The sequence below is a fragment of the Penaeus chinensis genome, chromosome 20 (assembly GCF_019202785.1).
Source record: "Penaeus chinensis breed Huanghai No. 1 chromosome 20, ASM1920278v2, whole genome shotgun sequence".
NCBI lineage: Eukaryota > Metazoa > Arthropoda > Malacostraca > Decapoda > Penaeidae > Penaeus > Penaeus chinensis.
In genome coordinates this window covers 805,335-817,834 of record NC_061838.1, presented here as the reverse complement: position 1 = coordinate 817,834, position 12,500 = coordinate 805,335, and the positions used below count along the sequence as shown (strand labels likewise).

Here is a 12,500-nt window from a genome sequence, read left to right as displayed (position 1 = left end):
TGGTTTTGAGACTTTTGATCAAAATAGTCTAGAGCAGCTGTGTATAAATTATGCAAATGAGAGATTGCAACAGGAATTCATGTATCGATATTTGGCAGCAGAACACCAGGTACTGTGTGAATGAGCTTTGAGATTTTTTTCTTTCTTTCTTTCTTTCTTTTCTGCTATACATTTGATGAATTTTAGAGGTACTTTTTGGTGATTGACATTCTCCAAATTGCTCTGCATCATTACATAAGTTCCAATTTTTTTTTTTTTTTTTTTTCATTATAATGTTATTGATTCATGAGGTTTGTATTTATTTTCATAGCATTCTATACAGTAAAAAAAACAACAACAAATTAAGACAGATAAGAATAGAAGAACAGAACAAGACATAGAATAAGATATAGAGAAGAACAAAACATAGAAACCTGTGGATTAGCCATTTGGTATCTCTGGTTTCGTTGTCAGGTAAACGAGACAACTTGTAGCATTATTTCTGACAAGGAATTAGTTTTAACACAATATATGCATCTTCTACTCTAATGTATAATGTAGAAATAGTAATGAGAATATTTAATTTTATTTTAAACAAGTTTCTGCTACTGCTTTTTACTTTGCACAAAAGGTAATCTTAATTTTCACCCAAATCTGTTCTCTTTATGCACGGTTGGTGGAATTATAGAATTGATTTCTCTTCCAGGTTTTAAAAGAGGAAGGATTTCTTGATGTCGATGTTCCCTATACCGATAATACAGACTGTGTTGTGGCCCTGGACTCCAGCATATCTGTGTTCGCCATTCTGAACGAGGTTAGTGGGGCTCTCTGAGGGTGGAGTCAGTCATGGGTCTTGGTCGTTTTTAGGTTGGTGATAGGTTTGTTTTTTTTGCTTGTTTGTTTGTTTGTTTGTTTGTTTACATGTAGGAAGAAGAGATTGGGAGCTATGGTATAGTTTAGTTAGGGCCAAATTAACCCAATGCCGCTGGGGAAAATGAAAAAAAAATAGGGAAAATGCTGTGCCTATTTTCTATATTTTTTGTGAAATGTCTGCCCATAGATGGCTCTGCTAGTGCTTAGCCACAAAGAAGTCAATTAGTAGACCTTGTGACCGTACCTGATTTGAAATGGCGGGAAAAACGTATTTTTTACTAGTGCTATGAATATTGATGGTGTTATTCTTATTATAAATATTATAATTATTATAATGTTTTTTAACATTAGTAACAGCAAAATAAGATAATACAAAATATTAAAGAAAAGGGTAAACAGATGAGACAGGCAGTACTCTTAACTGGCTCATTGGTGACTTAGTACAAGTGTAGCCATCTATGTGTAAAAACAAACAAGTACTCACAGTGGGCATAGCAGGTGTGTACATGTCATACCCGTCATACCCATCATACCCGTCGGCATTGGGTTAAAAGAAAAGGAAAAATCTCTGGTGGAAATTTCACGTACAGTACATGCTTAGATTAAGGTGCTTAGATGAATGAAAGTGAATGTAGTGCATACAGAGTGATGAAAAATGTCAGTGATAGATTTGGGAATTATGTAAACAGTATGTGGTCTCTGCCCATTATCTATTAGAACACCAGTAATGAAAAGCTTATTGATATGCAGGCCAGTTCAAAAGATTCTCTTTACATGCATCAGGGTGTTGTAGCTCCCTATGTAAGTATATCAAGGGTATCTGTAATTCTGAGAGTGAGACTAATGTTCATTATTGATGGATGCATGTGTGCCTACATTCCTTTTTATTTGGCACTTGCTGCTGATGGCCAAAAATGTTGTTCTTATTCCATATTTTCCAAAACCAGGAGTGCCAACTAAAGCGGGCCCTGAAAGAAGACGAGGCGTGTGACCGCGTGTGCAAGGCCCTGGAGGACACGGGCGTTGTCCATGCTCCCTCGTCACCCAAGCGGAAAGCTGGCTTCGTGGTCCGGCACTACGCGGGGCCTGTCAAGTACGATGCCAAGGGTCTGTTGCACAAGAACAAGGATGAGGTAAGGATCTGGGTGCCTTGATTCGTGCTGCTTTTTCGGTTTGTCAGGAGTTGATTTGCTCTGTTGACTCTTTTTTTTTTTTTTGTTGCAGAGGTAACAGTTCTTTGTTTTTTTGCTTGTTTATGTATTTATTTATTTATTATTATTTTATTTAAAAGTTGGTTTATTTAGTTTTTTTTTGTGTGTGTATGATAGAGACTTGATTCAGTTTGAGATCTTGCAGTGCCCTGCTGATTAGATTTGTGTTGCTATTCTGGTAGTATCTTCCTACTAAAATGTTATATGTTACATCCCACCATATATATATATGTGTGCTTTTGCTCATAAACACATAGTACACTATATTGTTATAATATATTACCTCTGTTGTACACATTACTCTCATATTAACCCATTTTAAATGTTGGTCCCATATTGCATTCATGTGTAGCATTGCATGAAGTACTGTCTAAAATCCCCTCTCCCATCTAAAGAAAAAAAAAAGAAAAATAAAGACGACAAGACAGTCCACTAGGAAAGCACTTCAGTAACCCAGTCTTACCTTTATTTATAAAAAAACAAACAAAAACAAAAACAAACCGTTCCCCTCATAGGTTCCCCTCGAAGTTAGAGGTTTACTAGCGAGCAGTAGCCAGGATTTTATTGGGAGCTTAGTGTCCGACACGAGTGATGTGGACCCTGAGAGTGGCCGACGGACGACACGCAAGGTCACGACCCTGGCTAAGTTTAAGGCTTCCCTGGACACCCTCATGAGAACCCTGGCCAGGTGCGACCTGCACTATGTCCGGTGCCTCAAGCCGAATGCTGGGTCGATGCCAGGTCGGTTAAGTTTGCATGATATTTTTTTTTGTTTTGTTTTTTTTTATACCTTTTTAAGCCATTTTTACATATTTTTTATGCTTTTTTCTCTGCTCTATCTCTCTTTTCTGTAGTTTTCTATCTTGTCTTCACTTTTACTAATCTCATTCACTTCTCTTTAAACTTTCTCCCTATTTCCTTACCCTCTCTTCCCTTCCCTTCCCGACCCGACCCGACCCGACCCGACCCGACCCGACCCGACCCGACCCGACCCGACCCGACCCGACCCGACCCTACCCTACCCTACCCTACCCTACCCTACCCTACCCTACCCTACCCTCATCACCTCTTTTCTCCTCACCTCTCCTCTTCTCCCTTCTTCTCATATATCCTCTGCTTGCTCTCTTCCTCTTTCCTCTCTTCTCTCACCTCTTCTCGTATCTCCTCTCCTTTCCTCTCCTCTCCTCCCCCTGTCCTCTTTTTGTATCTCTTCTCCTCTCTTTTCTCTCTTCTTGTTGCCTCTCCCCTCCCCTCTTCTCCACTTCTCCAGGTGCTCTCTGTCATTGGGCATCACATGACATGAAAAAAGGAAAACTGAAGTCACTTATGATGTCTTTGTTTTTACTCATTTTACCTAATTTGTTTTTCTTATTTTACCTAATTTGTTTCTACTTATTTTAGGGCAGCCCAACAGCAGTTACATCCTGCACCAACTGCGGGCATGCGGTGTGATTGAGACGGTGCGAATCAGTCAAGCTGGATACCCAGTCAGGTGTGTTGGTGGAAAGATTGTTATATTGTTTTGAATTATTAGGTTTCTTTAAGGTGAATATTTATCGTATATGTAATCAGGATTGGTGTGTTTATGTGCATGGGTGTGAAGGTTGATATCATACTGTTTGTAGAGATTGTAATAATGTTGATGTTGATGTTTTAATTGGCCTGTGGACTGGTGTGTGGTTGTTGCTGAGAAGGTACTGTTGTTGTCATTTTCTTTTATAGTATAATTGCTGTTTCCTTTAATGTGGGTTTTACTTTTTCTTATTATTGCCAGGATCTCCTACGAAGACTTCATCTCCCGCTATGGCCGGGCGAGTGAAGAAGACGCGGTCGGTGTGAGCAAAGAGATAGCCAGGACCATGCTGGGGACCACACAGGAGGGCCATGTCGATTCTGTGAAGTGCAGGTGAGTTACATGATTACGGTTTGGGTTTGGAGCAGCTGGAGTCTTTTGTTTTTGTTGTTATTATTATTATTATAATAATAATAATGATAATAATAATAATAATAATAATAATAATAATAATAATGATGATGATTGTTATTATTGTTATTATTATTATTATTATTATTATTATTATTATTGTAATTATGATTATAATTATAATTATAATTATGATTATAGTTATGATTATCTGCTGTTATATGAGCTATTATATTTATTCATTTTTTTTTTTTTTTTTTTTTTTTTTTTAATTCTAATGATGCTAAATATATATTGTATCAGTACTTCAGAAACAGTTCTTTGTCATTTTTTAATGCCTTTGTCAATCATATTCATGAAATATTATTGCCACTAACACAAGACGATTCCTCACGGTCAGATTTGGCAGGACGCGCATATTCCTCTCAGAGAGCGCTCTTCACACCCTTGAAGGGGTTAGGGAACTCAAGCGAATAAATGCTGCAACCTGCCTTCAGAAGTGTAAGTATTGCTGATTTGTTACACTTGGAATGAGTGTCAGTAATTTATTCTCAAGTTGTTATCAAAATTGTGCTGTAATAGATTATTTCAGTGTCTCTTTCCTTTTTTTTTTTTTTATTAGAAATTAATGTTGATTTTCTTTCTTTTTCCTTTTCTTTCAGGTTGGCGAAGTTACAGTTGCGCAAGGAGATATAAGCTTGTAAGAGTAGCCACACTTGTTATTCAGAAGAATGCCAAGAGTCTGATTGCAAAGAAGAAATACCAGAAACTTAAGAAGTCTTGCACTGTAATCCAGAAACACGTAAGAGGATTTTTAACCCTAAGGAAGTACTTACAGAAGCTGAAGGCTGCAATCACCCTCCAAAAATATTGTCGTGGCTGGATTGCTAGAAGGAGATATGAAACCTTGGTACAGCAGAACTTGACGCGTCCATTCTCAAGGCAGTCCATGGTGTCCATGAATAGTTTAGGGTACTACAGTCTTACAACATCAGTTTCAGGTTACAGTATAAACCCGTCACTTCATGATGTTAGTCCCTGTGATGCAGCGTATGGTGAAGGAGCTGTTGGTTTGGGAGGAGATGCGCTGCAGGCATATATGTCCCCAGAACACCGTAAAAGACTCCTTGAAACAGAGGAGTCAGGCATTGAGACTGACACGGAAAGCATCAATGGGGAAGTCACAAATGCTGAAACCAAAAGGCCACGAAAGCTCAGGCGGAGAGCCCAGCTGCAGCAGCTTCTGGGGGAAAGGAGGAAGAGTAAGATTCCTCGAGCTGCGAGCGATGAATCGTTGGATGACGTTTCAGGGAGTCATGTGAGTCCGAGCTCAGGAGTCGAGTGTTCAGGCAGTCACCCGGATGGGATTGTCAACAGTAGTATCAGGTCTAAAAGTCCCGAGAAAGATGACCTGTCAACACAAACGCCCTCATCCCCGCTGGCAAGTAATATCAGGAACTTTGAGGAAGAAGTAGTGGCCGCAGAAGAGCCACTGAGTCAAGAATCAACCCAGAGGTTAAGAGTTGCAACAATGCGAAACTTTGAAGATGTTAATGGGCTTCTTAAAGACTATTCTCCCTCTGAAAATTTACAAATGGTCTTGCCCAAGCAAAATTTATCTCTTTTCTTCAAGGATGGAGTGCTCTCTTATAGGCGAATGCCAATGGTAGGTTAAGACAGTTGTTAGCTGTGATGAAACTGCTAGTCATCTCATTATTTAAAACTTTCTCACTCCTTTTTCTTATAGTGGATATACTATAAAAAGACATTGATGCTATGAAAGATTGGGCAAGTCATTACTGGAATACAATTAAAATGTGTGTCTCCCTCCATCACAGGTAAAGATCAAGTTCCACACCCGTCAGACGTGCTTACCATTCTCACACCACCTTCCCCACCACGAGAGGCCGCAAGGCTTTTGGGATGCTATCCGCTGAGCGAGGCCTTGGGGGACCTGGCTTGGTTGCTAGTCGTCACTTTCTAAAGGAATTCTCCATCCACTACTGTCAACAGGGGTGTGTTTAATAGGTTGTTAAAATTATTTCTTTGGGCCTCTCCAAAAGCTCTCTGATTGTGATACAGTGCATTTAGATTTTTTTGAGTTTAAGGGATGATTGTAATTTCTATTGTGCCAAGATTGTGGGCTGCTATATTGTAGCTTTCATTTGGGAGCTTTTGTAGAAGAAGTGAAGGTATTTCAAAATAACTTTTGATATAATTTTACATTTTCAAGAATTATTTTTCTATTGTGTCATTCAGTACAACATTTCCAAAGGCACGTGAATACTTTACTGGCAGTTAATAACAGTCCCTGATACTCTTGTTAAAGAAAGGATTAACGTGGGGAGGCTATGTGAGTGTCAACTGAGGTGGGAATTCATTGAAAGAGTATGTAGGGTGGCATGACATTGGTATGGCTTATATATTGTAATGTTAAACCTTTTTCTTTTCTTTCATGTTATTTCCTTTTTTTTAATATAAAACTATAAAGCTGCCTCTCATTAAGGGTAAATTCAAATCTCTCTACTGCAATATGTAGTGAATCTTGTACCACTTACGGAATACTTGTTTCATTAAATGTCATTATGTTTGTGTTATGGTGGTTAAGAATTATGAGACGAATTGAAAAATACTGATTGCATAAGTAGGAGGGTTGAGGTATAATTATTTTGTATGTGTGCCGAGAATCAAGTAGTGTTCATAGTATGTTTATTACTAAATTTTGAAAATCTTTAGATATCTGGTGCTTTTGACGAACATTTTTTTTATCTTTAAGGCTGTCATCCACTTCTTCAGGCCTGAAAGAACGAATTCATTGCCATTTACTATGCTCTTAGAAATATTCATAATTTGTATCCTAAAATCTTTCAGACCTCTTATATGTCTGTATTTTCTACTGAATGTGAATTTTCAAGGCTCCACCATTGGAAGTTAATAGATCATGGATGTGACTTAACCTCTTTGTAAATTTCAGACATTATTATTGATCTTAGTAGATTAGCAATTTTAAAAAGTTATATTTCTTATGCAATATGGCTAGTCACCAATTGGTTTTCTGTGCTTTAATATATAAAATAATTGTGATTTATAGTCTTTAACAATATTCAAGGGGGACAGAGCTGTAACCTTGTGGCCATTTTATCATTCCACGTATACCCGAATATTTCTAGGCAAACAATCTGTATTTTTGCATAAGACTTCTGACTGTAGATTAGCAGTCATCATCTCCATGGTAAGGTGGGAATTCTTCTTCGTAAATCTTTTTATGCAAGATATTATCCAACTATTTATGAACAAGGATTTTTCTTTTTTTTCCTTTTGGCTGTGATGTGTATTATAAAAATCTTTACATTAGTTAGTGAATAGCCATACCCTGTGTTAGTGCTATTGTCAGCTCAAATGTATTGTGTTTTTTATTATACTAGTAACTTATTATATTCCATTGTAGGTTTATTCAACACACAAGAAAGATTTCACAATCCTAATGTTGAAATAAGATTTGTATTTGCATGATTGGTGTGTGCATGGTAAGACCAGTAACAAACAGGGTATGGGTAGGTTAAGAGGAATGTTCATTTACAGCACACCGATGTGTCTGGTGAAATATTAAAAGGCCTTTGGATTATTGAATTCCAAATAGATTATATGGAAGGGAATTGTGGGATAATACACTAATCATATTCAAGCATCAGGTTGTGATTATAAGTTGTAAATGTTGAAAAATGATACAAAAAAAAAAAAATGTTAGACTGTTTGTTGGAAGGAAGCTGAGATGTTGATTTAACTCCTTGTAATCAGGAATACAGGCACTAGAGGTGAAATAAAAGCAATGTCAGAGGTGCTGCTTTAAACTCTGCAAGGTTCATGGTAACATAAAGAGTGCCAGGCAAATAGGTAGGTGCCAATCAGTCATACAAATTTTTTCAGTGGCTGAGGAGATTTAGATACGGCTCAGATTGTATTCCTGTTCTGACTTTATTCTGTTGTTGTTTAGGTGCTAATGAATATTTGGAAATTGTACTTCAAGGGGCTCATCAAGGATGTTGAACTTTGGCACATATATTCCAGTCCATTTTGATTTTTCAAAAAGAATGGTTTCATGTATCTGGAGTGTTTTGCTCCTGGCACGCCCTGCCTCTAGGTCATCAATCAGAAACATGAAGAGCTCTCACTGTAATAGATAATCGAGTCATCACATTTCCTTGCCATATGTATTGTATGCGGTGCTAAATATAATATAGGTTGCCATAGATTATATCAGTCTTGCCTCATTACCAGTTAGGGATACCCATAGTAAGAGACGAGGAAATTTTCAAATGGTCCGAGACCACTGTGGTTAATTGTACAATGTTTTTAAGTGGTTTGTACATTTGTATATTTAAGTACACATATCATTTTAGATTATGTGCAGACGCAGTAGCTAATCCGTTATTGTGATGATGACAGCTTACTTAATATTAACTATTTAAGTGATATGGCTTTTGCATTTTTATCTTACTAATTTCATGTAATTGGAATGTACTTCATATCATACTAGAATATGCTGTTTTTCAGGAGGGAGAGAATTCTTAAATTGCACACACTAATGTATGTGAATAAAAGGAAGTTGGTTTGGATGGACTGATGGACTTCTGCTTTATCTTCACCAAAAAGTTTAACGGGATCCATGTCAGCTGTGTGTAAGATGAGCACAAAATGCCTCCCTTTCCTTGCAAAGGTGTTGGCAAGAGTTTACTGTTTGAATGTGTACTTACAGGTCACCTCATGTATCATTTATTTAAAAGATATTAAAAAATTTATGTCTAACTTGAAGACTTTAATATGATCAGCATTTTTTTTTTTTTTTTTTTGTAATCCCCCCCCTCTCTCTCTCTCTCTCTCTCTCTCTCTCTCTCTCTCTCTCTCTCTCTCTCTCTCTCTCTCTCTCTCTCTCTCTCTCTCTCTCTCTCTCTCTCTCTCTCTCTTTCTCTCTCTCTCAATCTTCCTCTTCCCCCCATTAGTGTAAAAGTGTTGAAAGCTACATAATTCATATTTAGATCATATCAGAATCCTCAAAATAGTATGAATTCATACATGATTTTACAATGAAAAGTACTTTATTATGATTTCACATTTTCATTGGTGGAATCTTTTTACTTATTTATACTTAAAGTTTTTATGGTAAAATAATGCATTACCAACACAAATTATGAAAATATTCCAATGGATTATGTTATTTTGAATGTAAGGGTAATCATCTGCCTTTTATCTTTTATAATATAGGATTGCATTTTGAGAAAACTGTTTATTATGATGTAGTTATAGTAATTCAAACAAGACTACGTCCAGACATGATTTATAATTTGCCACAACGTTGCCAGTACATTTTGCTCTTAAAAGATTGTTTTCATTTATATTAAGTACTAACTTTAATATACAGGTGATGCTAATCTGTTGTTTTGGCTTTATAATTTATGTTACATTACTTTGTTGTGTATATTGCATTATGGTTGCTCAAATCTGTTACTGCAGCCTTCAACAATTCCAGTGTTGTACTTGTGCTTCAGAGATGTGCCATTACTTATAAATATTATCATATCTATGTAGTTTCCCTTATCCTCCATGAGAAGAAGACAAACAGGAAAATTATAGGACAGAGAGAACTGCTGTCTGTCAAGGAAAAATATCAGGCAGCCAAAGGGTTCTTAGGGCCAGTTTGATATTTTTTTTTCCTATGTTTCCTGATCTTTAGTAGAACCGTTGTGCTAGGGAGTAACACAGTAATTATGTATCATTTTCTAATAATATTAATAATAAATGATTTACACATTTTTTCCCCTCTGAATTCTTCACACAGAAGTATTTCTTCATAAAAGTCCGAGATTTCTGGTTGGTTTTTTTAACTATCTTGTTTCCTGAAGTGTCCAGAAATGCAGCTTTCTCCAGGTGCCCTAGCTAACAATTTTTTTTGCTATAATTCAGGTATAATTTTGCGTCTATATATCAGTATACAATTAATTGATAACCTCGGGAACAAGTTACCTATGGGGTCATTATCACCAGCTTGAGAAAATATGCCATGTTTGACATAGTACCCCCCCGCCCCCCTAATCCCTTGCTTGTTGTAATGGGGGGATTTAGGAGGAGACTGGGGCCCAATGTAGTGGATCACCCTACCTTGGACCTCAGTCCTCTCCTCAACTAATCGTCTGTCCACTTATCCTTACTGTTAACTCATTTTTTGTTTGACCATTGACCATTCTGGAAATCCACAAACATCGCCTTGTGAGCCAAAAAGCTTCTTACCCGAGGGATTTGCTCCCAAGCCCAACCCTACTGCTATTTTGAATACACCTCTAGATGTTGACGTGGTTGAAATTTTCAGTAAATGAATAATAATTTGACACAGAAGAGACTTATCTTGACCATCTTCAGTTTTCTTTATTTGTGTGATTTAATAATTGTATGTGGGCTACATTTATTTTTTATTTATTTAATTGTATTGATCTGCATTGTGCAATCCATTCCATGACTTCCAATTTAAGCTAGTGTCAGTGGGAACATTTAATGTTCAATATAGTTTATTTAGTGAAATGTCTGCATATAGATGACTCAACAAGTGGTAAAAAAAGATGGAGTCAATCAGTAGGCAAACATGGCCTCACCTGATTTCCTATTGCCTTGAGTTTTAAGGATTTTCCTTTCTAAAGCTAATATTATTAAAGCTGCTGTTATTATCAACATTATAATTATTATAATGTTATGAAGACTACAAATAGGAATATAAAGTAAAAATATTTCTGACAAGCAAGGTAAAGATTTAACAAGTGTGTATCAATAGTAACTGACTTTTTGGTGACAGCATTTGTGGAGCCATGTATGTGTGACCACAATGAACTAAACACAGGAGGTTTCTATATTCATGCCATGCCTGTTGGCACTGGGTTAAAGGTCGTTTATAGTTGCATAAATTATAGTCTGTCCAGTCTTTTGATAAAAAGAAAAGACCTGATTCACCAGCATGTTTCTCATTATTTGTTTAAAGCATTGAACCATTAACCTTCTTGTCTACTTAATCTGAAAAAAAAAGTAAAAAGTAAGTAATTAATGACAATTACTCTGCATACACTCCACCCACCTGGAGAAAAAACTAAAAAATATTTTCAACCTGAACACTGCAATACATTATTCTTAACTGAATGCTCATGCACTCCTCATTTTGTGAATACTTAGTATGCAGAGGTAAATATGCCTCAAGAGGGTTTATGAAGGATATACATGTAGTTTGAATGTACAAATGCTTTAGTGTTATTATTCAAACTGCAACAGTAAAGGATATAGGGTGGTTACAATACAAGAAATGCAATATTTTCATTCCTACTATGCTATTTCCATATCCTTTAAGCAATGTGACTCGCCTAACATAATCTTCATTTGATTACATTCCATCCATTAATACCATAGACATTATTCATGTTACAATCAGTAGAAACCTCACAACAGGAAAAACAGATCCTCAGGTGGTTTCAATAAGTGGACTGATCGTGTACCTTCCATGTGATATGCCCCAATTTCTATTCTCTTTCGTCGTACTGGCTATGTGCACAGAGAAATCGTCTTCTCTTCAATTTCCCTTATGTTGTGCAGTCTATTTATTAGAGAGAAACACAATCCTAGCTAGTATAATATGTTGTATCTTGTTCCTTGTAAGGTAGATTCACTCCCTCAAATACACAAACAGAACTAAGTTGGATGACTTGTCTTTTTGGACAAATGCCAACTGTTGTCAGTTATTTCTCAAAAAGTTATTAATCAATATCAAGAACTGCAATTTTGTATTTATTTGTACAGGCTTTGAGAATTTATCATTTGCAAAAAGTTTCGTTTGAAAGGCTCAGAGCACCATTTCAGGCTGGCTATGCACCGAAAGGGATATAGACTTTGTTAAAAACGACATAAATACCTTGCAAATCATAAAGTAAATATCACATTGTGCATGTAAATAATACTTACAAATTATGCAACATTACAGGAATTTCCTCTTACATAATCTTTCCTAAGTATCCCTATACCTATTCTATAGATAAAAAGACAGAACAACTCTGCTCAAATTTCAAAATATGGATATAAATCATATGTGTGGACAGCACTGAACACAGTAATGTCTAAAAAGATGAAATGAAATGGAGCAACAGTAAGAACAGAGCAGTTCCTTGTGGCATGGAGGATAAGGATACAATCCTCGTGAAATGATATGGAGTATAATCTGACGAGAAATGTCACAATTTACATTTTTTACTTAATGTGGCTGTCTCGTGTCACTGTCCATTTTCTTTGTCTGATATGCTTTGTAATTTGGGGCATTTGTCCCAGATTTTACCCAGTTACCAAATAAATATGTAAATGTATAAACAGACAAAGAAGAAAGAAAGGACATTTCCTAAACAACTATCATCATTTGTTGAAAATCTGTCATCACTGTAAACGGCAATCTGAAAACACACTACCTCAGTCCGTCACCAGCCATTTGTGAT

The 12,500-nt window shown here is 36.4% G+C and overlaps 1 protein-coding gene across 1 annotated transcript in view; it reads left to right on the top strand.

Annotated features, from left to right (window-relative positions):
• The window catches only part of LOC125035854 (unconventional myosin-XIX-like), an 18,800-nt gene extending 9,234 nt beyond the window's left edge, over nt 1-9,566 (top strand). Inside the window, exons 11-19 of the mRNA XM_047628157.1 lie at nt 1-109; nt 686-793; nt 1,800-1,985; nt 2,579-2,804; nt 3,465-3,555; nt 3,838-3,969; nt 4,388-4,488; nt 4,650-5,653; nt 5,826-9,566. The exon at nt 1-109 is cut by the window's left edge and continues 16 nt beyond it. Of these exons, the coding sequence (XP_047484113.1) occupies nt 1-109; nt 686-793; nt 1,800-1,985; nt 2,579-2,804; nt 3,465-3,555; nt 3,838-3,969; nt 4,388-4,488; nt 4,650-5,653; nt 5,826-5,924 (2,056 nt within the window). The 3' untranslated portion in view covers nt 5,925-9,566. The remainder of the gene's footprint in view (nt 110-685; nt 794-1,799; nt 1,986-2,578; nt 2,805-3,464; nt 3,556-3,837; nt 3,970-4,387; nt 4,489-4,649; nt 5,654-5,825) is intronic.
• The last annotated feature ends 2,934 nt before the right edge of the window (nt 9,567-12,500 follow it).